This window comes from Alligator mississippiensis, chromosome 9 (genome assembly GCF_030867095.1).
Source record: "Alligator mississippiensis isolate rAllMis1 chromosome 9, rAllMis1, whole genome shotgun sequence".
Classification (NCBI taxonomy): Eukaryota; Metazoa; Chordata; order Crocodylia; family Alligatoridae; genus Alligator; species Alligator mississippiensis.
In genome coordinates, this window is record NC_081832.1 from 4,801,792 (window position 1) to 4,825,211 (window position 23,420).

Consider the following 23,420-nt stretch of genomic DNA (forward strand, 5'->3'; position numbering starts at 1 on the left):
TCTCAGTGATTCAGGCACCAGTAGGATGGTCTTGTAGGCACATACGGCAGCAGGGGAGGGATAGAGGGAGAAAGACTGGATACAACCTGTAGATGCTGCGGTCCCGAAGGTCAAGCCCTGACTGACATGTCGCAGTGATGAGGATTCACTTTGCTTCCTAAACCACACGCCTACTTTCTACAGCTCTGACACCTGCTCAGGCCTCCTGTTCTTTCCCCTCTGAGGACCTGCTTTTGCAACAGCGAAGCTAGGAGGAGGCTTGCCATTTCCTCGGTGGGCGCAGGATTGGGTGCTGCTGACGACTTCATGCATCTTACCCCTGGGGCCAGGATCTCCAAGTTCTCCTGTTGGCCCTCTAAATCCAGGCGGTCCACGAGCACCGGGATGACCAACAGTTCCTGTTGACCCAGGAGGGCCTGGGGGACCAGCAGGGCCAGGCCGACCCATCATCCCAGGAGCCAAAGGCTTTCTCAGATTAGCAGCTAACTGTGCAATTTGTTCTGGAAGAGAAGAGTGATAACAGAATGAAAACTAGGTTAACTCTTGCTTGATGTGATGCCTGGAGACTGCAGCCTTACGGCTGTGTGACACTTGGGAGCAAGTGCAGCTCATAAAAGGAGAAAGTGCAGGCTTTGAGCTTCCCCCAGTGAAACAACACTGATTGCACAGCACGGGCAGACTGATGGCTCTCAGAGGCGCATGCACACAACGCCAGCCTGCTCCAAGAGGAGCTACACGTGCCTCATCGAGGCTGGAGTCTGTCCCAGTAACACTCAGCAATTGCTTTTGTTACAATAAAACACTCTCAATAATGCGGGAGCCAAGTTGAATGGAAATTGATAGTAAAGTCATTGAAACGGAGTCACTGGTGTTAGCTGTCATCACAGCGAATTAAGGCCCAGCTGTACTGTGCAAAAACATTGGGAAGAAACATGAAAACCAGCTTATGTGGAGCAATATGTTGTTGTGCTATCGAGACTCGAATCCCATGGGGTTTGGCATCCGAGAACAGGGCTGTAGGGCCACGTGAGCAGATGAAGGTAAGCTCACCACGTGATGCTGCATGATCCCCCGGGCGGTGGGATCCGCACGGCTCAGATTATTGCCATCGCCATCGAAATAAGTAGCGAGAATTGCTCACTAACTATAAAGCACCCTCGTGTTTAGATGGAGTAACTAAAGTTCAGCCACCTCCCGGCGGCACTCACCGTTTATCATTTCCGAACAGAGCTCTCTTATATGTTGCTCGCTGGCTTCTTTTCCCTGCAGTTAACGAAATAATCCCATTTTACACACCAATCATGTTATTGATAATCACGCTACTTGTCTCAGGGCTTAAAACACACGTCCGAGTGAGCACTAGTATAAGACAGAGGAGCTTTTATGGAGAAGAAAGCATTGTTTCTCCCTCCACAAGCTATCTGGGTAGCATTAATATTTCAGGGCATATACTTAAGTTGTGGGTTTTTGACCTTGATAGGAATGGGAAACTTGATCTTTGAAAAACAAACACTACCCTCTCTCCCCCCCCAGATTAATTTGAGGAATAAAATCATTTAATCCAACCAGGAGTGAATTTGCTTTTGATAGGTACTGACTTGACATGTCTTAATTCACTTTCCTGGCACTATCACCTATCTCATCTCATTCCAAAGAAACCAGATGTATCATCATACTGACCTGTCTCGGGATGGTACATCAGTCACTGATGTGTCATCCCGAGAGTGGGCTAAACCCCAAAGAGACAAGTCCTTGGAAGTTACTTTTCCTTCTATCCTTGCAAACTGTGTTCTTGTACAAAAAAACAACTGGTCTCGCCAAGTCGATAGATGCCGGCTATCGATGCATCTATCACACACAAATGTGATTAACACAAATGCAAAATTAGAAGCTTGCTTGATGATGTTAAATTATTCTGGACAGTTGTTGATGCCTGCAAATTAAGTCCCAGCTAAAGACAGCTTTAAACTTGGCTGATGATGTCTACGTGTTAAAATCCAGTGAGCCACCTCTGCTGATCAGAGGAGACCACTAACGCACTACACCACCACGGAGGACACTCACCAACTGAGATTTACACAACACTGTGTTATCCTTGTGGGAGACAGGCCAGTCTCCTGTTTTCTTTCTTATCTTTTACATTTGCAATGTTCATTTATTTCTGTATTTTCTGCACCTGAGAAGGAGACGGCCTACCCCTGTTCACAGAAGACGTGCAACCTGCATAGTGACAACGCATGCTTGCCCCATGCTCAGCTGCAACCTCCTCTAGGGATAGTTCAACCTCCCTGCACTCGTCCTTCCTTGGCCCTTCTGACACAGCCACTTAGCAGGGATCAATTTGGAGATATAGACACCTGCCCACTGGGAACGTACCGAGAGAATAAGATATATTTTCACATGGTTTCTGATGGTAACTTCACCCCCAATTGCCCATAGACTCCATGCACCCTTCCGGTCTGATGTCCCTAATAGCTCACTACATTTGAATCAGCTACCCAGATGGGAAAAACATGGTATTTCTCCTAAACCTGGCACTCTCATTAATTTCTTTCATTGAGGATTCCCTTTTTAGGGGTTGTGACTAGGGGGACTTCTCTTCTTGGCCCATTAGCTTGATTTGCTTCATAGCAACCAGCACGAGTATGGACACTTCCAGTACTACAAGGCATGGCCAGCAGTGGACAAGGGGACAAAAACCTGCTGTGTAGGCATAATCTAAGCAGAACAGTCCTGGGGTTGGGAATGCAGGACTCTGCTGCTGTCGGCAATCAGCCGTTCCCACCCGACGCAGGACCGCGCTCGGAGAACGGCAGTACTCACAGGAGAGCCGTGTTTTCCTACGATGCCGGGGACACCTTGCTCTCCCTGGTGGCCGATAGGTCCTGGGTGGCCTGGGATTCCTGGCACGCCGGCAGTTCCATTGGGTCCTTGAATACCTTTAGGACCCAGCTCCCCTCTTTCTCCTGCCTAAAGAAGGGGAAAAAAAAGCAGGTTTAAAAGAGGAGGCTGGGCACAGTGTTACTCCCGCCCTGGTACTTTGTCGCTAAGCCTTCCTCCCTGCGACTGCACTCTCCCTCTTGCTGCTAGAGCAGCTGTCCTGACTGCATGTGTCCTTCTGCAGTCCCTGCGGGTGTGCATGTAGATCCTGACTGTGACAGATGTTTTACAGACCGTCCCAGCGGAAGCAATGCAAGCAGCAACAACAGTTTAAACCATTCCCAGGACACAACCGATGCACAGGAGTAGCATGGGTCGGGTGGTTCTCTGCACAACGCAGCACCACAAAACCACATCAGAGCTCCTGGGGTTCATGCCAACTTACTTCCCACCTCTGGGGTCGGACTTGATGATCTATTGAGGTCCCTTTTGACCCTAACATCTATGAATCTATGAATCTCTGTGTGGACAGGGTCTTAGACCTCGAGCACAGAGGCCTAAATGTTCTCGTCTTTCCCGGTGCATCGCTGTGATGGCAATTAAAGAGGTTGCTGCTCATCTTATTCTTCCTAGGGCCACATTTCCCTCCCATCAAGAAGGGCTGGGAAGCAGGAAGTTTCCTTCCTGAGAATTTTGATTAACTACATTTTCCCTCCTCTACTTAATGCATGACACTGGGTTTTTTTAAAACAGTTTGCAACTGGACTGCTTGTGCTTAAAGCTAAGCACGTGCAAAGGGCCTTGTGGATGGGGTGCAGGGTGCAAAGTGACTCGGCCTGCCTTGCTACACACCAACATGGGATTTATGCACAAAGCAGAAGCAGTCCCTTAGGGACTGGCCTCAACATGTGCATGAAACCATGAAAGTCAAAATATATTATATATAATAATTCTATATTATATATTAAAGGCTCAATTATATATTAAAGACTCAGAGTCCTGAATAAAAGAATAAACCACCCATGGGACTGTATAACCCAAAGAGGCAATCACCACCCACGGTACAATATAACACCAAAAAGGAAACCGTCCCCCGTGGTACTGTATAACCAGAAGCCATCGGGATAAACACACTTATTGCATTAACGCTTGTGGCTCGGAGCCTGCACCAGCTGCTACGTACCTCTCCTTTTTGCCCTGGGGGACCAAAAGGACCCTATGAAGAAAAGGAGGAAAATGGGGATATTTGAAAGAACAGCCAACAAGAACAAAGACAGATATCGACGGACAGATCGATCGACCTGGGAGCAGCACTTACTTCTGCACGGGGTTTCTGAGTGACACCTTAGGGTGCTCCAGCAATGCAAACAATACTTCTTCAAGCAGAGAAGCCAAAGGACCCAGAGAAGAGGAAGGCTCACCCTGTTACGTGTCCTTTTAGGTCACACAAGCCTGCTCTGCTATGGGGAGCACCTTGGTCTTTAGAGCAGCGCTGGCTCACCTGCTCAGGGATGCTATTTCTCCTGGTGCCAAAGGAGGGGCATAGCTCCTATGAGTCCAGGCACAGCACAGAGGGCAGGGGCACAGAGGTGCTGGGGTAGACAGCACTTGCAAAGGATGGGTCCCTTTAGCCTTGCTGGGAAAACTAGGGTGATTTCTCTTGCATGCTCACATATTGCAGCTGGACTCAGTCCACAGGCACCAAGCTGGCCCCTTCAGGGGTGCTTAACCTGACATGCTAAGGGGCATTGAGGAAAAGGCTAATGGGGGCAGTGCATGCAGCCTGCTTCCTGCACCTCTGGGTCCAGCTCTTTGGTGATTTGGTTCCCTTGGATTTAAATGATGCCTACCAGTTCTCCTTTGTCACCAGACAGGCCATCTGCTCCCGCAATGCCCTGGGAAGGAATCAGCAGTGTTAGTACACCAGGAACCTTGCCAGTGGGTGCATAATTCAGTGATTCACAATCACATGCTTGACTTTCCAGGGGGAATTTACTTCCTGGGCACCCAGACAGACCTGTGCATCCTGAATACCCTCAACTCCCAGTGGGAGTCAAGAGCATCCAGAACCTTTCAGGGTCACAATGACAGGGGGAGGATTTTTTGCTTCGAAAACAGATGTTGCAGCATTGCTGGTCTTGTACATCGCTAAGTGTTCTTCGCAACGCCAAAGCTGTGGCAAAACTTTACTAAGAGATTCCCCTGTTCAAGGTCCCTGCAGAGCAGCTCGGAGGCAATGGCAGCAGATATCCACAGGTAACGCTCTGCAGCCCATGTAGGGAATTGCTAATAGCTCTGCAATTCCCTGCCAAAAAAAATCACCTCCTCGTCTAAAGGAGGGTCTGCCCCGAGCTGGCCTCTGAAATAAAGTGCTTGAGGGCACTTTGCACAAGCCTTTACACAGACCTAAACTAAACCTACAAATCCTAAACTTTACTAAAACCCAAACCTCCATGGGCAACAGCTCTGGGTTTATCTCTAGGGCGAGCAGCAAAAATATTGGAAACCTGGTGGCTAATTATTATGCAGCAATTTGATTTCAGAGTCAGGCTCGTTAAGAGGGCACGGGCCTCCTGAGAGTTGCTCAGCGACTGGCTCTGTACAGCGATGCTGAGCCATTAGGATAGCCTGTTTCCCACTGAACCGACAGAGGGAGCTTGTAATTCATAGATAGCGAGAGACAACGTAAGGGCACAGCGCCGGACGAGCTGCTTGCCCATGTGTGCAGGATAATGAACACCTTCCAGACACTGCTCACAGTAGCACGCATTTCCTGCGGGTAATAAGCAGCGTTACATTGCCTATAAAGGCTTAGACGTGCAGTTAAGATTTACATTTCCCAGAACCGTTGAGCTTAAAGCATGCCTGCCCTCCAAAAGCAACAAAGAGGTGGCTACAAGTGGGAATTGCGATTTGAAACCATATAGACGCTTGTTGGGTATAGAGAATGCCGCTTCCTGCAGAGATAAGGGCTCCACCGCTGTACGTCGTTGTATACTTGCCACCAGTTGGCTCAGCTGATCATTTGTTGAATTAAACCAAATACAGAAGTTAAGCCGCAAAAATTTACTCAAGACTAAGTGCTCCTAGTCTGCTAGTCTTCAAATCCTACCTGTTTACACACCTCCTTGCATAAGTTCACCAAAGAGGATTTGGTCTTGAGTGCTTTCGATGTTGCTAAGTATGAGGATTGGAAGACAAGTATCAAGGGCGTCACATTTTACATAGAGCATCTCCGCATTTCTTTAAAAAAAAATACATTGCACACAGATAATAAATTGGAAGGAAAAAAAAAATCATCGTCTGCATCGACTGCCTAACTTGCTAAATTTTAACCGAGGGACATGCTGGCAAGGCTGCGATCAAGCTGGAAAGGAGAGCTGAGACCCAACTTCAGTGTGAAAGCAACCAGAATAATAAAAAAAGACCAATTCAAAGTCTTGACTCACCTGGTTCCCTTTGGGGCCAGAAACTCCGGTAGCACCCTGGGAACAAAGCAAGAGAGGGTGGGTGAACACGGCGCTGTTATAAACCCTTTAGCGCAGTTCACTGCACAGCAAGAGGTCAGGCACTAATTCTGCCATTGCCAGCAGAGAGGAGGGAGGCTGGACAGGAATCGGACCTCGCACTACTTAGAAGGAACGAGAGATGTTAGCGTTCGGTTTGCTCGATGGCAAGACCCAGACTGAGTAGGGTTTGCATTACTTGCTGAGCAATTAGGCTACAACTCAATCACAAGAAGGCATGTTATATCCTCCCCCAAGCCTGCTCCCCCAGAGTCGCTCCATCCAGCCAACATTAAATATGACGTTCAGGAAGGGGGTCAGATGCTCCCTTCCATTTTTTCACTGTGGTCATCACAAGGCCTAATCCAGGGCTGGACACGGGCATGGGGGAACCGGGCAGCTGCCTGGGGACCAGACAGAAAGGGGGCCCAAAATTGTCATTTTTTTGCTGTTGTCCCATTATTATTATCATTATCTCTGGCGAAGGGGGGCCCGATACTAAACGTTTGCCCGGGGCCGCCAGGAGTCCAGGTCCGGTGCTGGCCTAATCCGTATGAGACGGTTGCTTTATGCTGTCCTGCACAGTGCCCTGAACATAGCTAACATGAGTGCATTTATTTCAGTTCACATCAGGCTTACAAAGTTCGACTTCTTCATTCACCTCAAGGCAGGGAAGTCTTCTCCAAGGGGCAGGTAAAATAGCTTTATATTTTTCATCATCATCATAGAAGACTGGGTTATGTGCTAGGGCAGGTTGATGTTCAGGATACAGGATCCTTGCCAAACTATCATTTTTCATAAGGGTTTTGGGTTGACTGTTCCTGGCTTTGGCATCCACAGAGAAACACAACCTGGGGACTGGGTGAGGAGGACACACTTGGTCTGGTACCTGATGAGGCCGCATGTCCAGAGACATACATGGATTTTAGGTGATGGACCAAGGAGCTGCAGTTTTGCAGCCAGGTGCAATTTAGGCATTTCATGAACAACCGCACCTATTTGGGACTCACAGACACTTCAAGCCCTTGGCCCATGACTGTTGATTCGTTCACAGAGCCAAGAACTAATCCAGGTTTGGAGGACCTTGGTCTGGTCTGCCATGCTGGGTGGATTCAGCAATTACACACTTGGGGCAGGGGCATTCATCGTGATAGCCACTGGACATGTGTCATTTTTGCATAACTGGATCTCGAAACAGTCCCAAGAGAGAAGAGCGCAGACACAGAGTCAGTGTGTGTCGTTTCACTGAAGGAGAGGGCTGCAGATTATTAAAAGCTCAAATTTCTATTAAAATGATTTTCCCTGCAAACCAAACCAGACAGCCTGGAAATGCAGAAAGCAATCCAGGCATTTATAACCTTCTTTTGAAATGCAGCCGTAGCAAAGGCAGGATTCTTCCTTTAGGTCTAGTCTGCTCCTGCAGACTAGTTAGATCCAGGGCCCCATGACAGCTTATGGCATAAGAAATAGCCCAGTCTCCGGAGACTGTCCCCTGAGGACTGTTTCTTAAGAGAAATGATTGACCCCGATGCATTTGGATTCTGAAACGTCTGGTTCATCACAAATGACTCCTGGCAATAGGAGCAGGAGTGACAAGAATAGCCTTTGAGAGCAACCAGCTCCATATTCACTGGCAGTTTTCATGTTTGCATGGCTCTATTAAGACATTTTCTTACCACATTCAAAGTGCCTCATAATAATCAATCATGCAGATACATTGCTATAGAAGGAGGACATCTTACTAGTACGTGTGCACCCTCAGGGATATTATTAGGGATTCGATCCTAAAAGGAATTCTTATGGTAAATATTTTTGTGAACTCACCCTAACTGATGCAAATAGAAAAACACCAAGTGGCTCCCAGCTATAACTGTAGCATCATCATACAGGTCATGGTACGCTACCCTGAAGCGCCTGTATTTTCCGCACAAGAATAATACACTTGCTAAGATGATACTTTGCATTTCTGGAGGCATGCGGCTGCAAGCCTGTGAAATAGCAAGGCAGTGGCTGTTAAATCCCAGGGGTAGGCATAAGTTTCCATTGCAGAACAATTCATCCACACCTTCAGTTGGCCAAAATACTGGTACAATATCGCTATATCCATCCTATAAGCCAGGAGGTTTGTGCGAGTTTGTCAGGAAGACACAACCCAGAGAGCCAGGTTTTCAATAGTGTGCTTGCACACACATTGTCCTCTGCAATAAAGGATATTGGAGCTGCTGGCTATAGAGTTTGGCTTTTTAATTCAGGTTGTAGGGACTAAGGCTCCTCATTTCACCCTCGGGCACCAGCAAAGAGAGGGGCGGTACGTTCCACTCCCCAAACTACGGTCCTTCCTAACGGCAGTCCTAGTAGTTGTGCACACAGAGAGTTAATTCAGTATATAACTGAAACCATAATGATAACCAGAACTACAGCAAGGCGATGTGCAAATTAGGGATTTGGTTATACCTGGCTGCACGGACAGTCTAGTGCAGTGTTTCTCAACCTTTTAAGTAGCAAGTACCTCCTAACTTCTGCAAATTTTAATAAGTACCCCAAAACTCAATTTTCCAGGGGATTTTATAGTTACAGACTAATGTGTACCATATGTTGGAAGAAGGGCTGTGTAGATAAGGCTGTGATATGACAGATGTCTGATCTGGTGTGGGTAGGGTTGCCACCTTTTACACCAGGGGTGCATAACTCAAGTATGTACCTGGGCTAGAGGAGATGTTGGCCAAAGCTAGGAGGGCTGAACCCAGTGCCGTGTGAAGCACGCCAAATTATTCATAGATTTCATAGACATTAGGGCTGGAAGGGACCTCGGAAGATCATCGAGTCCAGCCCCCCGCCCAAAGGGCAGGAAGTCAGCTGGGGTCATAGGATCCCAGCAAGATAAGCATCCAGTTTGCTCTTGAAGGTGTTCAATGTAGGCACTTGAACCACCTCCGGTGGCAGGCTCTTCCAGACCTTGGGGGCTTGGACAGTAAAGAAATTCTTCCTTATGTCCAACCTGAAACGGTCTTGAAGTAGTTTATGACCATTCGACCTAGTCGTCATCCCTTGGGGCGCTCTGGTGAACAAATGTTCCCCCAGATCCTGGTGGTCACCCCTGATAAACTTATAGATGGCCATCAGATCACCCCTGAGCCTGCGCTTTTCCAGGCTAAAGAGCCCCAGGGCTCTCAGCCTGTCGTCGTAGGGTCTGCTTCCCTGAGCTCTGATCATGCGCATGGCTCTCCTCTGGACTCTCTCAAGCTTCTCCACATCCTTTTTGAATTGTGGAGCCCAAAACTGGACGCCGTACTCCAGCTGCGGCCTCACTAAGGCCGAGTACAAGGGGAGAATGACGTCCCGGGATTTGCTTGAGAAGCATCTATGGATGCAAGCCAGTGTTTTTGTCGCTTTACTAGCTGCAGCATCGCATTGCAGGCTCATGTTCATCTTGCGGTCAACGATGACCCCCAAGTCTCTTTCTTCCATAGTGCTAGCCAACATAGCACTGCCGAGCCTATAAGGATGCTGCGGGTTTTTCTTCCCAAGGTGGAGAACCTTGCATTTATCGGCGTTGAACACCATCAGATTCTCATCCGCCCACTTGTTGAGCCTGTCCAGGTCAGCCTGGATCATCCGCCTGTCTTCTGGTGTGGATGCTTTGCCCCGAAGTTTGGTGTCATCGGCGAACTTGGCCAGTCCGCTTCTGACTCCAGTGTCCACATCATTAATGAAGATGTTGAACAGTATGGGTCCAAGGACAGAGCCTTGGGGGACCCCACTGGTCACAGGACACCACGATGAGTGACTTCCATCAATTACTACCCTCTGGGTCCGACCCCGGAGCCAATCCCCAGCCAGTGGATCGTGGAGGACCCAAGGCGACAATTGGCCAGTTTCTCCAAGAGGTGATCATGGGAAACCAGATCGAAGGCTTTTTTGAAGTCAAGATATATGACATCAATCTCATCTCCCTTGTCCAGGTGATAGGTCACCTGGTCGTAGAAGGAAATGAGATTGGGGAATTTAAAATGCCACGCAATGTGTGGTGCACCAAATCTTTTGCCATAGCTGTCATAGGAAAAGAGGGCAAGAGAGAGAGAAAGAGGAAAAGAGGGTGAAAAAGAGAGTGTGTTAGGGTACCCGCGTACCCCCTGCCTGTGTCTTGCGTACCCGCAGGGGTACACATACCACAGGTTGAGAAACTATAGTCTAGTGCCATAGTGTTGGGCCTATCTCCTGTAGTCAGCCCGATGTGGCTGCTAATGCTCTGGGGTTTTCTGACCTAGCAATCAACATTTACATCTGGGAACCACTGGTTGTATGTGAGGAGCTGGGATTTTCCAAGACACAATTAGGACTGGCCCAGAAATGAATGAGGGCTCTCAGTTCCCCTGGACTTTCCCATCTTAAAACCTTAGGTTTTGTAGCTAACAATCTTTCCAGGTCTTGACCCGCTGTCCTGGAGGCTGGGCCCCCCCCCGCCCCTGAGAAAAAACCCAGGTGATCTAAGGAAAACCAAGTAGATCCACACAGCTCCTACCTCACTGTGATGGGAGCAGGGAGTCGAGGGGCTTGCTACACTTTTTGACAGCACCTTGTTCTCCGTTTGCTTCTTGATATGGGGATTTAGTTTTAAGGGGCATCTTTCTCTCGGAGCATACCTTTCCCTTGCGGCATCAGTCTGCATCCGTGCAGTACACGTTGGCTCTATAATATCGTCACTGTGCTAGCTTGTAGACGCACAGTTTCTGCAACTCAGAAGCGCTCTGTAACCTGACTTAACCCAAGGCTCCTCCTGGCCGTGCACAGAAAGCCCATTGTGCAAGCCCTGGTACACCCGGGAGGCTGTTTACACAGAGACTTGACTTAACACACGGCCACTGTTCCCCTGCAACCCCTCAGCAGTCAATGCTGGCTTCTTCTAAATGAAAAGGAAGTGCTTGACATCAAACAACTAGATTTCTTCTTAAATTCTGGCCTTCCAGAGCCCAGGAAGGTCCCATTTTTTAAAGGGAAGGAGGGGAAATACTGAGAATAATGTCAAAAAGGAGGGAAAAAAACCCTAAACAAGCATCTCAATCATTTAGTCAGTCAAATGCAACTCTCCTGCACACCTAGGGACCCTGCATGTCAATGCAATCTGCATGGAAGACTATCAAGGCCACGGTCCACCTGGCTGGGGTACAGTCCGGAGAGCGCTCTGCAACGAGCCCTCCAATCTCAACAGAGCCGGATGTCTAGGGACGTGGGTGGAGCGGTGGAAACACTCACAAGCTCATGATTCCCACCCCTTTTTCCTGCTCTAAATCCTTCATTCGGGCTTTTTATGTTAACCAAACACACCCCGGGAAAGCCTGGCTCGTGGGACGCTCCCTGCAGAAGCCGGCTCTCACAAGCCTACAGCTGCGGTTTGGGTTTGCAGGCAACTGAAGCCTCGACGGGAAAGCTCCATATGACCGGAGAACTGCTGCCATGTCCGGGGTCCTTACGTTCGAGGTCCCCACTTCGTAGCATCCCAGCGCTTGGCCAGCTTCCCTGTCTTTATCCTGACATTGCTCCTTTGAGCAGACTTTGTCATTTTACCCCATCTTCTAGGTCAGAATCCAAGGCACAGACACCCTAATTTGCTCAAGATCACCCAGGAAGTCTGTGCTAGAGCATGGACTCCAGCCAAGCTGTAACCACTGAACCACAAATCCTCCGAGACACCAGCATGAGAGAAGAGCGCACCTCTCTCCCCAGCAGCCCGGTCTGAGGGGCTTTCTGCAATGCAGTGCTGCTAGGGCAGGGCTCAGCCCTAGTGTGGGACTGTTCATGGTGAGGGGCTAGCAATCAGTCCAGTGCTAGATGCACTGTCCACATTGCAACACTCTTCATTTTAGCATAAAACACCAGGCAAGAAACAACCCTGCAGCAGCCCAGGCAAAAGGACCAGACAGCACACTGAATCCCCAGCGCTTGGGACCCCAGGGGTAGTCGGGCTTGGTTGCTGAGCCCCCAGTTCTTTGCCGTGAGCTGCAGTTGCAGGGGTGAAAATGGAGGTAGGCCAATGAACCGGGTCCATGCAGGTCGATGAGCTCAGCCTCTAAGGATTGTGCTTGCCCACTGCAGCACCGACAATCACTTACAGGCATAAAACCCAGGCTGCAAAGTGCCAAGCAAGAGGCCAGGTGGAAAATCAGGCTCTCAAGAGTTTCTGGCATCCCTGCCAAGTCCACGCACAAAGTCAGCTGCTCATCCTCCGCTGTCTGCCAGGCCAGGCACGTGCAACTGCTGCACTGACGGCGTCGCTGTGCTCTTGTCGTCCAGTATAAGGGCAATGGCTCCACACCCCCGAAAGGTGAAATCCCGCTGTGCAGCCAGAGGGCTTTACTGCACCGTTTGCAGCACAGGGAAATCTATGTGTCTCTGCGTTAACCTCAGCAGAGGCAGAGGCGCGCTGCCGACAGACCCCGATAGCAGAAGGCTGCAGCAACCTAGAGCTCCCCTCTGCCGAAGCATCCCCATAAGGACCGGCACAGCACCCAGAGTGGAGAATACTTGCCAGATAGGAAAGTCCCTTGTTCTCTCATCCTCAGGGAAGCAACTATGGATTTCTAAGGTTGGGGAAGACCAGTGAAGAGGTGGGGGGAGTAACAGGGGCAGTGCCTTGGGATGGGGATGACTTAATGGCTTGGTGAATCAGGTATATGCTATGCATCACTGCCCCCAGCCTGGCTATATCCACCTCGTACATATAGATGAGAAACTGCTTGGGACGAGCCCTGCCTTTTCCATCTATGTCCATTCGGTGCTGGGCATGGAGCGAAGCCGTCCAACAACTGACCTCAACCCCCGCAGCAACAGCTGTAACAACTGATTCTTGCCCCTGCTCCTCTGCAGCGATGGGGCAGGGGTTTGTCTGGCACCTCCTGCACTCCTTAGTTTTCATTTGTCTACATTTTGTGTGATATGGCATTCAACATTGCTCCTTCAGCCTCACTCAGACAAGTCACAGATTCCAGGATCCGAATCCAGGCTTCGCTTTGATGCACCCAAAGGCACAAACTGGGACCGCAGCCTGTGCTTCAGATGCAAACCCGGCCCCTTGGGAGATTTCTTTCCTTACCCTCTCGCCAGACTCGCCACGGATCCCAGTCGGGCCAGGAAGTCCAGGTTCCCCGCTGGCACCTTTGGGTCCCTGGAGGGAACAAAAAAGCAGACATCTCACAGTCACAAGAGCCCGTGCAGCTTTTCATTTTACTGAGCGAGTTGCAAACTCTGGGTCTCTTTCTTCTCCTTTCTTCCAAGTATAGCTATCAGCTTGCTGTCTGCCCCCGATCCCAGCACAGCTCATCTTCTTCCAGCTGCTTATTATTCTTGCCTGCCCTGCACTGCCTCTACGACCCTACCTCCCGCAGGAAGCATCGCTGAGGTCCTCAGCCCATTCATTGCCAGATGTTGCTTATCCAGACTGGACAAAGCCATGTCGTTGGAAGCTATGGACCCCAAACCTGGGCTTCGGGAAGCACCCGAGCTTCACTCCAGCAACGCAGGGCTTTTGCCAGAGAAGCTGATTCCAGCCCAGGCACTTTGCCAGGACAACGGTGACTTCCAGCCTAGCTTGCACACCTCATCATGCCCCTGGAGGACATAATGATGCCAGGCCAAGTTTGGACTGTGCCCCCAGCCTGAGTGAAGTTTTGGGCAGTGCCAGCATCCTACTTCCTTAGGGGTAAAAAAGGGTCCCAGGGTCACAAGGGGGAAAGGACACTTAAAACAGTGGGGCTGGGACTGTTCAGGTAAAGAATGAGCTGTAGTCAGGCAGCTTCCCTCTTCATCTGTTAGATGAATGTGGCTTCATTTGCTACAGGCGGCACAATAGGCTTGTTGGCTGCTCTTGTTCTTTTCCTATTGTCTCATATTACTGAAGGTGCAACTGGATCCTGATTAAATGAAATCTATTTATGTCCTAATTTGTCACTACCCCCCAATTATCCTTCCCAGAGGCTTGCAGGGGAAACACCAGCCTGTTGTTAACAGGATGTGTATTAAACTACCTTAATTGCTAGTTGACTGACCTGAAAGCCTCTGATACCTGGGGCTCCCATTGGGCCTTGAAGGCCAAGTGCTCCCTGCAAAAGAGAAGAATAAAAATCATTAAGAAAGATCGTTCAAGCCCAATGAAGTCATGAATATAGTTAAATTGGTTTTGTTCTGATGAGGAGGAAGCCTGCAAAACCTATACTCCAGAACAGGCTTCCCAACAGCCTTGAGGCTGAACAGCTGCTATGGCACTGCTTAATTGATCTTTCTGTTGTCACCCGGAATGACAACGATTATTTCTGTTGTATTTAATGCTTAGGCTCATTAATAATGCACGAGACTAGTGGCCATGCCTAGGGATAAGTATGAGGTAAGCGCTATGGATGCTTTCCGCGTACACCCTTGTCATCACCAGTCTCGTCTATCCAACACAGCCCTGCCATTCATCCTCAACGCGGTCTGCTCATACTCCAGTTCAACAAGGCGTTTAAGCATGCGATTAAACCCACTGAAACGAGGTGGGTTCCCACCACTCCCAACCACCTAAATGGTGCTTTTGTGATAAATGCATCTCCCGTGGAGATTTCTGAATTGCTTTAAGTGTAGTGGATCAGATCTTAAAAATACGCATTTCAACAGTTGTTATTTTTATTCTCTGGCAGTGGCTGCTCGAGAGATCATTCAAAGTCAGGGGAAAATTGGATGCCAAAGATAAATGCTTTTGCAGTGTTCTCAATTCCCAGCCCACTTTCCTCTTTTGCAGCTTAATGCCTTTGCTGTCCCTGTCCTGTTCTAGCTGGGAAGGAGGGGTTTCAGGGAGAAGAAACAGGAGATGGAGTTGCTTCGAACTCCAAAACAACTTCATCACGTGGGCATAATTGTATGCAAGGGAAGTTAATTGAGTCACTGAACTGGTTTTCAACTCTGAGTTGTCAGATGAAGTTAGGCAGAAAACTGGCAGTTATGGAAACAGGCTGTGCGGGCTGGAGTTTTGAAAACCCACTGCCAGCTTTCCAAGAAAGGGCTGGGGGACTTGTGCAGCCCCTCTGAAAGGCAGGTAGGAGGAGGTCCGTGAAATGCTCACATGCAGATGTCACGGGGGTGCGTTTGCACGTGATAGCCTGGCCATTGCACCCCTGCCACAACGTACGTGCAAATGGCATAGTCGGCACCTGCAACTGTTTCCTGTTTGCTCCCAATGTTTTAACAAGACTAGTAGAAAATGATCATTTCCTTTCGAGAGCCTCTGATATAATCCCCTGAGGAAAAGCCACACACCTAAACCTTGAGCAACACTGCAAAAGCCCTGAAGTGACTGAGGAGCCTAAGTCCCGTGTTCAGAGTAACTCGGGCGCTTCGGGGCCCTGCCACGGCGTTACAGGCTAGCAGGGCAACATCGCAGGAGGGCCCTGAAACCGAAGCTTTGCACAGGGCTCCTGGCTGTGGAGCCTGAGCCATCCCGACTGTTGAGAAGTCCCTTTAGAAAGGGAGACTCAGACCCACAAGCCATTGATTCAAATTTCTGAAAGCTAGACTCAGTGGTTTTCAAGCTTTTTTGGCAAATTTTATGATGCAAACAAATCCCCTAAACGCAGCTTGCTCCAAAACAACCAGCCCAACCTGGCTCTGCATCACAGTGTGGCCAAATGGGTATAACAGTGAGGGCAAGGAGCATATTTGCAAATCTTTTGACATACGGGTTCACAATATCAAGCCTGTCACTACAGCAGGGGATCTGTACAGTTCCAGGGTTTGCTCTCAGTATTTTCTACAAGGACGGGGAAAACAGCACATCAAAGGAAAGGTTTCCTGCTTTTCATGATAGGAGTGGCTTAAGGGTCAGTCGTGTTAAGGAAAGGAGTGGGGGAAATGTCTCTTGTTATCCAGAAAGTGCTGATGGTTCAAGCTGCTTCCATGTAGTGGAAGGCAATGGAGACAGCAGAATCGGGCCCACCTCCTGCAGATTAAACTCTCTGCCGTCAATGCTACAGCAGTAGGGCACACTGCTTTTTGGCTTAGCTGGATGTCACCTCTGATCACAGGGCTGGGTTTTCAGGCCACACAATACTTTCAAGCAGTAGCGTCCTACTTACAGATGATCCTCGTGGTCCAGACTCGCCTCTCTCTCCGGGGGTGCCGGGATCACCCTGTCAACACCACCAAAAAGTCATTGTGCTGTTCTTCGGCATCAGCTCCAGCCTTCCCAACCCCACTGCAACACCACGTCATTAATGCACCGTGGTTACAACGCATTAAGTTTAGTATCTGTAATAACAGGGACTAACTGAATGCACAGGACTGGTGCTACTGTTCAGTAGCACCGGTGCACAGTTTTTTTGTGATGCTAATGTGCAGTAAACTAATTCAACTGTGCATTAGCGTGTTAGCATGGCGTATGCCGGGCCGTGCTAATGCATAGTAGAATGCGTCTACTGCGCATTTAGCGTCTTGTGTAGACATGCCCCATTGCACAGAGGCCGCACTCATATCACACATGGCTTACCTTTCATGTTCATTGACCTTTAAACAACAGCAAGACCTAGCTGTTGACTGGGAAGCAGATCTCAAAACCCTTTACTAAGGAGCCCACTGTAAACACCCTGCTGTTTACAGCTAGGGAAACTGAGGCACAGACAGGTGAATGCCATGCCTAAAAGCCCCCAGCAGGTCTCCTGAGTCCCAGTCCTATGTGCTGTTCACTAAGCCACACAGCTGCCCTAGCGTGGCCTGCTTCTTCCCATCGCAGTACCGCAGATGGTATTTGTACATGGTCATTGCTATAGACCTGCGACCCACCTCACCCTGCCCAGAGAAATGTCACATCAAAGATTTCACAGACACAAGTGCTTATTACAGATACTCCAAGCTCTGCTGCTCCAGAGAAGCAGCGTGTGAGCTGAAGCTTAGTGCTGTCATTTAAAAAGCATTCACAGAGGTTGTGATATCCAAAAAAATCGATGAGATACATACAGGGATACCTGGCTCGCCAGACGGGCCTGACTCTCCCATTTCTCCAGGGCTACCCTGTAGGAGGGGACACAAACACTCAGTGAGGACACAACTCCACTGTCATTTCTCAAGGAAGCAGATGGAAAGAGAGGATGAAATTAAAGTCTTGCTGGGGGGGATTTATAGATAACAAAGCACATTTGAAAACTATAAAGAGAAGACTCCAGATAACATAGATGTCTACAGAAGAGTCATGCTTTAGCCCCCATGCCGGGACCTGCAATACATTATATTAAACCACACGCTGTTTAAAGATATTGCCTCCTGGCCTAGCCGGTAATCAGCAGGTGCCCTGAAGCATGAGGACTAGTAACCCTGGTATCCAGGAAATTATGAAGATTGAAAGGAAGGAACAGACAGGACGAGCACCTTGTAAGAGGCTGTTTGAAACCCTCCTTCATCCAATGTTGCTGAGGGCCAACCTCGTGACTCCAGGGTGAGGGCCAACACACGCTGCATAAAGCTGTGCAGTAGCTTACCTTGAAGGGATTCTCAGTATAGATTCCCTTGGAGCATCATGTTATACACACTGAGCGGGGATCTGCCTTAGCATGGGACTTTGGCAGCAGAGAAGTCACCATTAGGGTCGAAATCCTGCCGCTGGCACAGTTCTCAGAGGCTCTTTTGGGGTCCTTTGAATTCAGTCTAAAGGACCACCTGTCTTGTGGCATCTGCACAGAGCTAAACCTGCCCATGCTCCCTTTCTCTGGTATTTGCCTTCATGTTAAATCCCTGGAGATTCACCTACTTTTGCATTTCCTCAAAGATCTTTAAAATGTCTTTCAAGGAATAGATGAAACTGCAGCTCGAGTCAAGTCAGTAGGCTGCCCGCTGCATTTGGGTAATCTAGACACATCAGATGCAAGAAGAAATGCAAGCCCTGACTCTTGCAAGCACTCATGCAAGTGCACAGACTTCAAGGAGACCACTCCAGCACTGTTGGTGTCACATGATGGGAGCCTAAAGTTGCAGTGTGCTAGGGTGACCCAGTTAGTATTTTCCCAGACAAAACTAATCATTAATAACATTCACTTACTGGTTCACCCTTTGCGCCTTTGATACCTGCTTTTCCAGGTAATCCCTGGAATAAAAAAACACAAACAAAATTTGAAGTCAGAATACCTAGATCTGGTGCAGAATAACATTCACTGCTTCCTGTCTGGCTCAACATAAGAAGGGCCAGATTTACATAAAGCTGTGGCAGACATAAAGGCATTTCAATTAGAGACACTTTCCAGTGCGCAAATGATGGGGAAAATTACTGTTTAATTCATTGTCCCAAGAACTAATCCCAGTCGACAGATAAGTACCTAATGATACTCCTAACATTTTCCTCTTTATTTTAGGTCTTGTTTTACGGATGCAGGCTACAGCTTTTGGACCCGACTCCTTTCCAGGATATCTGCCTCTCCCCAGCTAACACATCCCAAATGTGTTTCCAGTCTGTATGATGTACTGTGTCTAGATACGCTGTTACTGTTCTCCCTTGGTGTTATGGGAAGATAATATTACTCAGTGCCTTAAATCTCTGCAATGCCTTCAGGTGGGAAACACCAGATCTTCTGTCCCCAGCTCAGTCACCTCCTTTATGGCAGCGACACTGCAATACTCACGGGAAGTCCATTTGGCCCCTTCTCTCCCGGCACTCCCATGCGGGCAGTGTCCCCCTGTGGAGATCAACAGGTTAAGAGGGACAGTCTGCTGTAGGAAGTAAGTAGATACTATTAGCAAACAGGTGTTTTCGGAGCAAGATTTGTCCTTCCTCATGATTTACAGAATCAAGAGGCACACGTATCGTTTTGATTTTGAATCCACTCCGAGCTGCGTTAGGTCCTGCCGGGGGAAAAAAAAGCCCCCAGTCTTCTTTTATTCTATCACTATACTGAGAGTCACCCCAAACCTTCAGACATTTGAGGTCAATTTGTGAGGTTGGACACTTTGGACTGGATTCTCCAGTTTCACTTTAGTTCAGCTTCACTCAGTTGTTTCAGATGTGTATGACTATTGGTGAGATCAAATTCAGGTCTAAAATTACTCACTGCAGCTTTTGATTTAGGGCCTAATTTTAGAGTGAGACACCTGAGTATAAATCAATGGGGAAACCCCCACTCAGCTGAAATCAATGCCATTACACTGATATCAAAGGAGTATTAACTGATCAGTCAGGCACTTCTCATACATCCCAGGACTAATGTTAACAGGAGCACACCTGCAAAAACACATGCATTTATTGTGTCTGTATAAAATGTGGGTGCAAATGAGTGGGCAATTAAAGATGCAAGAAGGGTGATTGTACAAGACAGTGCTTGTTTGCACACAAAGCCTCAGACTTCAAAAGCAGCTGGCTAGGTACCCAACTCACCTTGACCATCAGTGGGTGTCCAACTCATTTAGGAGCTTCAAATTCCCATTCACAACTTTCTACGTTGAAGGATCTCACTTTATTTCCCCCCAAGTCAAGATGTCTACTTTTCTCTGGATCCTCTGTCATGTTATGCCCTTCTTTAAAAATCTGAATCCTAAAGTGGCACCATAACACTTAATAGTACTTTCCCCAAAAGTGGTTAGAGTGAAAGGATTTCTATTTGCCTACTGATTTTATATCATGGGGATAAGGAATGATCCTTCTGAATAACTTTATTCTAGTTACTTATTAACATCACAGAAAAAGCTCACTCTTGAACCAAAACCTTTCAAGATTTGCTCTTCTTTGAGAAGAGCAGCAAGCTTATGAAAGCAACCAAAGTTTTGCTGCGCGTGGTGTTTAAGTAGGATTTTACAAACCTTCTCACCATCGAGTCCGGGACTTCCATCTCGACCATCTTTCCCAGGTATACCCTGAAAACACATGCAATGCAGAATAAGCATGTGACAAAGCACAACACAAAGGTCCCAAAACACATAAGGATCGATCAATATTTCAGGAATAAATTATGAAATCCCTTTTATTAGTTCCTCTGAACCCAATGCTGGTTTAAGTTTCCATCAATTTTCCATCGACTATTCTGCACCACTTACTCTTAACAAAAATATAAGTTCTAGACCATAAAAGCTCAATCCAGATCTTACTTGCGGGAAAAAAAAACTTACAAATTCTTCAGTTAAAACTGAATTTCAGATAATTGATGGTGACACTTCAAATTTTATAAAGGAAGCAATAAAAAAGCGATTTTATTCAAATGCTTTAAGGATGACAATTTCAAATGCATAGCCCTTAATAAAGGCATAAACGTCTGCCACAGCTGACCCTATACCTGCTTTTTTTTCTTGAAAGCATAGGTGCAAGTGGATGGTCAGACTAGGCTGCCTTCAACACTTTCAGGGAGCTGGTAGACAAGTACTCCCCGCCCCTCACTCCCGTAGCTATAAGAGGCCAAATTTCAGTCTCGCTGAAGCTGGACAGAGATCTGCCATTGCTTGCAACAGAACCAGGATTTGGCCGAAAAGGGTTGCAGAGATGGGCTCAGGTGCAGGTTACCTCAACAGTATCTACCTTGGTGCAGAAACCATGTCAAAACAGGAATGGGGTGCATCTCTCCTATCATTACCTGGACAGTCATGGCATGAAGAAGGTAACTGAGAGACTTGTATTGTTAAAGGCTGACTTACAGGTTCTCCTATGGGCCCCTGGGTTCCTGATGTTCCTTTTGGTCCAGGTCTACCCTGGAAACAAACAAGTAACATATGAGCCAGTACTGAAGGTATCAGGAGGAACAGCCCCAGATCAGAGCAGTAAACTACAGTGATGTGCAAACCCCAGAGGCTGGTTTGACTCAGGTTGTGTTTGAGCTTAACCTGTCTAGAGATGCACGACTAGCTCGCCTGGAGCATCAGATCTACAAAAGCTGTAGCGTGCTCATCATTACGCAGCACTAGCAGCTTGACCCAACACAGACAGAAGTCACTGGGTATATATATTCCCAGTGACTTTGATACGTGTTGAATTAAGCTGCAAGGATGGAGGCTTTTTTAGAAGCATTTAAGCACTGCTTGTTTAGTCGTCCAATGCCTACAAGTGGGTACATCCCCTTTTCCAAAGCAACTCCGACACTTTAGCTTAAATTACTTAACAAGAATTATATTTTCAAATGCATCCTCTAAATTTGGTCCTGTCATTGCTTTTAAGGATTATAGGTGTGGAGAGATGAACCAATTATACTGAGTTAAAAGTTGGGGTCAGGCGGGACTTATCAGACATCTGCTGCTCTGCAGTAACTGCTTCATGTGTCCACTCTTATCCCATGGCAAGTGAAAGCTAATCCAGGGCAGTTTGCCCCTGACTGCCATGGTAGTCCAGGAGGTATGGCAAGAAGCAAGAAGACTTGTGGGTGATATCTTTTAGGGGGCTACCTGTACAGCTGGCACAGACATAGACAAGCTATTGGGTATCACAGTGCCCTTCCTGAGGCCTTTCTTCTTGCTTATCTTAAATACTGTGATTGATTTATAAGGCTCCCACTACTTTGCACATCTCCAATAGTTTCTATTCATTGATCCCCAAATAGGGATCATTCTCCCATTTTGCTAATGGGGAAACTGAAATACAGACATGTTCAATAATTTGCCTAAGGACACAAAAGCCATGCATGCCTATGATAGATATGTTGTGCTCTGCATCAGCGTCCTCTAGTACCCTGCGCTGCTTCTGGCAGGCTGCTTCCTTAACTAGCTGGTGCATAATTGTGTCCACATGGCACCAGGGCTGGCTAGGTGACGTGGCATAAGGACAGGCTAATTGGCACTCCTGTCCATTACTGCCTCTTCTCCAGAGATACAAAGAAGCTAATCTACCTGGAAAAGTCTTCCTTGCACCAGACAAGCCACTAAGATAGACCAGCCAAGCTCCCACTACACTATTAACAAACCCTCCCAATGGCCAGTCAGTGTTTTTAGTAAAAGGAGTGTTTTATTGCACTTACGGTATCCCCTTTAGGCCCTCGAAATCCTTGAGGCCCTCTTACTCCTCGGTCTCCCTGTAATGACCAAAGAAAAGCCATTAACCATCTCTGACTTGAGGAGAGAGCCTGACGTTTCTGGATCATGAGTATGGACTCTCCCCCACCCCCTTTCCTGAGAGCTGTTCTCTGGAATTAGCAGTGTCGGGGTTGAAGGATGCACATTAAAGGCTGCTGTACTTTCTCAGTTACACTCTGCAGTGCTTTACATATGGATGCATGGCACCTGAGGCTCTGATGACAATCCCGCAGTGCAGGGACTCTCTCCCCCTTTGCACCTTGGAAGTACTTTGTTAAATCAATAGAGCAGGGCAGATTTCAGCAGGCGTGTCTAGGATCCTGGCTGCAGTAATGATAAGATGATGCAGTGCACGTGCAATATTTCTGGGGCAATATCTGGGTAGTTCTCACTAGGGATTGTGTGATGTAGCTGTGGCAGCAGCACGGCACTAGGTGTGACAACCAGGGGTTCCCTTCGAGTCCTAAGATGCCACACTGGCCCCTGGTAGCAGAGGCTCTGGCATGGCGAGAGCAAACATTAACGATTCAAAAGTGGCACTGCGGGACAGGACTGCAAGGTGTGAGATGATACGTACAGCTTTCCCTGGAGGTCCTGGCACTCCTGGTGGCCCCCGGAAACCAATATCTCCCTGAAAACAACAAGACCTTGTTAAAATACGCATCAGAGCTTTCCTAGACTGACTCCGAACTGCATCCCTTGCTGACTTACTGACAAGGTGAGCAAGCAGGCACGAAGCCGGAAAGGACCAAATGCTTCATGGTCTCCAGCATAGAGGATGAAACCCAGATAGGCTCTTTGCCATCCTCTCCTTGACAGACTCATAGCACTCATAGCCTTAATAGTGCATCTGTCCCTACAGAAAGGCTCGATGTCATCAAGCTCCACTGTTTAGCCCCCAAGTCGATAGCCTTGGGACTAGATAGCTGTATTACTCAGTAAGGGCCTAATCCTCTGATGAGGTTGATGGTGAAAGCCTGGACCATACAGCACCAGAAGCTATAGGGAAATGCCATGTCTTTCCGACAGTCCTTCAGCTTTTGC

At 48.1% G+C, this 23,420-nt stretch overlaps 1 protein-coding gene across 1 annotated transcript in view; it reads right to left on the bottom strand.

Moving 5' to 3' along the window:
• COL9A3 (collagen type IX alpha 3 chain) overlaps positions 1 to 23,420 on the bottom strand; it is a 57,426-nt gene that overhangs the window by 3,603 nt on the left and 30,403 nt on the right. Inside the window, exons 15-30 of the mRNA XM_014609490.3 lie at positions 22,954 to 23,007; positions 22,322 to 22,375; positions 21,012 to 21,065; positions 20,187 to 20,240; positions 19,016 to 19,069; positions 18,439 to 18,483; positions 17,364 to 17,417; positions 16,487 to 16,540; positions 14,429 to 14,482; positions 13,477 to 13,548; positions 6,330 to 6,365; positions 4,731 to 4,775; positions 4,064 to 4,096; positions 2,824 to 2,970; positions 1,209 to 1,263; positions 318 to 500 (exon numbers count right to left, since the gene is read on the bottom strand). Of these exons, the coding sequence (XP_014464976.1) occupies positions 318 to 500; positions 1,209 to 1,263; positions 2,824 to 2,970; positions 4,064 to 4,096; positions 4,731 to 4,775; positions 6,330 to 6,365; positions 13,477 to 13,548; positions 14,429 to 14,482; positions 16,487 to 16,540; positions 17,364 to 17,417; positions 18,439 to 18,483; positions 19,016 to 19,069; positions 20,187 to 20,240; positions 21,012 to 21,065; positions 22,322 to 22,375; positions 22,954 to 23,007 (1,048 nt within the window). The remainder of the gene's footprint in view (positions 1 to 317; positions 501 to 1,208; positions 1,264 to 2,823; positions 2,971 to 4,063; positions 4,097 to 4,730; positions 4,776 to 6,329; positions 6,366 to 13,476; positions 13,549 to 14,428; positions 14,483 to 16,486; positions 16,541 to 17,363; positions 17,418 to 18,438; positions 18,484 to 19,015; positions 19,070 to 20,186; positions 20,241 to 21,011; positions 21,066 to 22,321; positions 22,376 to 22,953; positions 23,008 to 23,420) is intronic.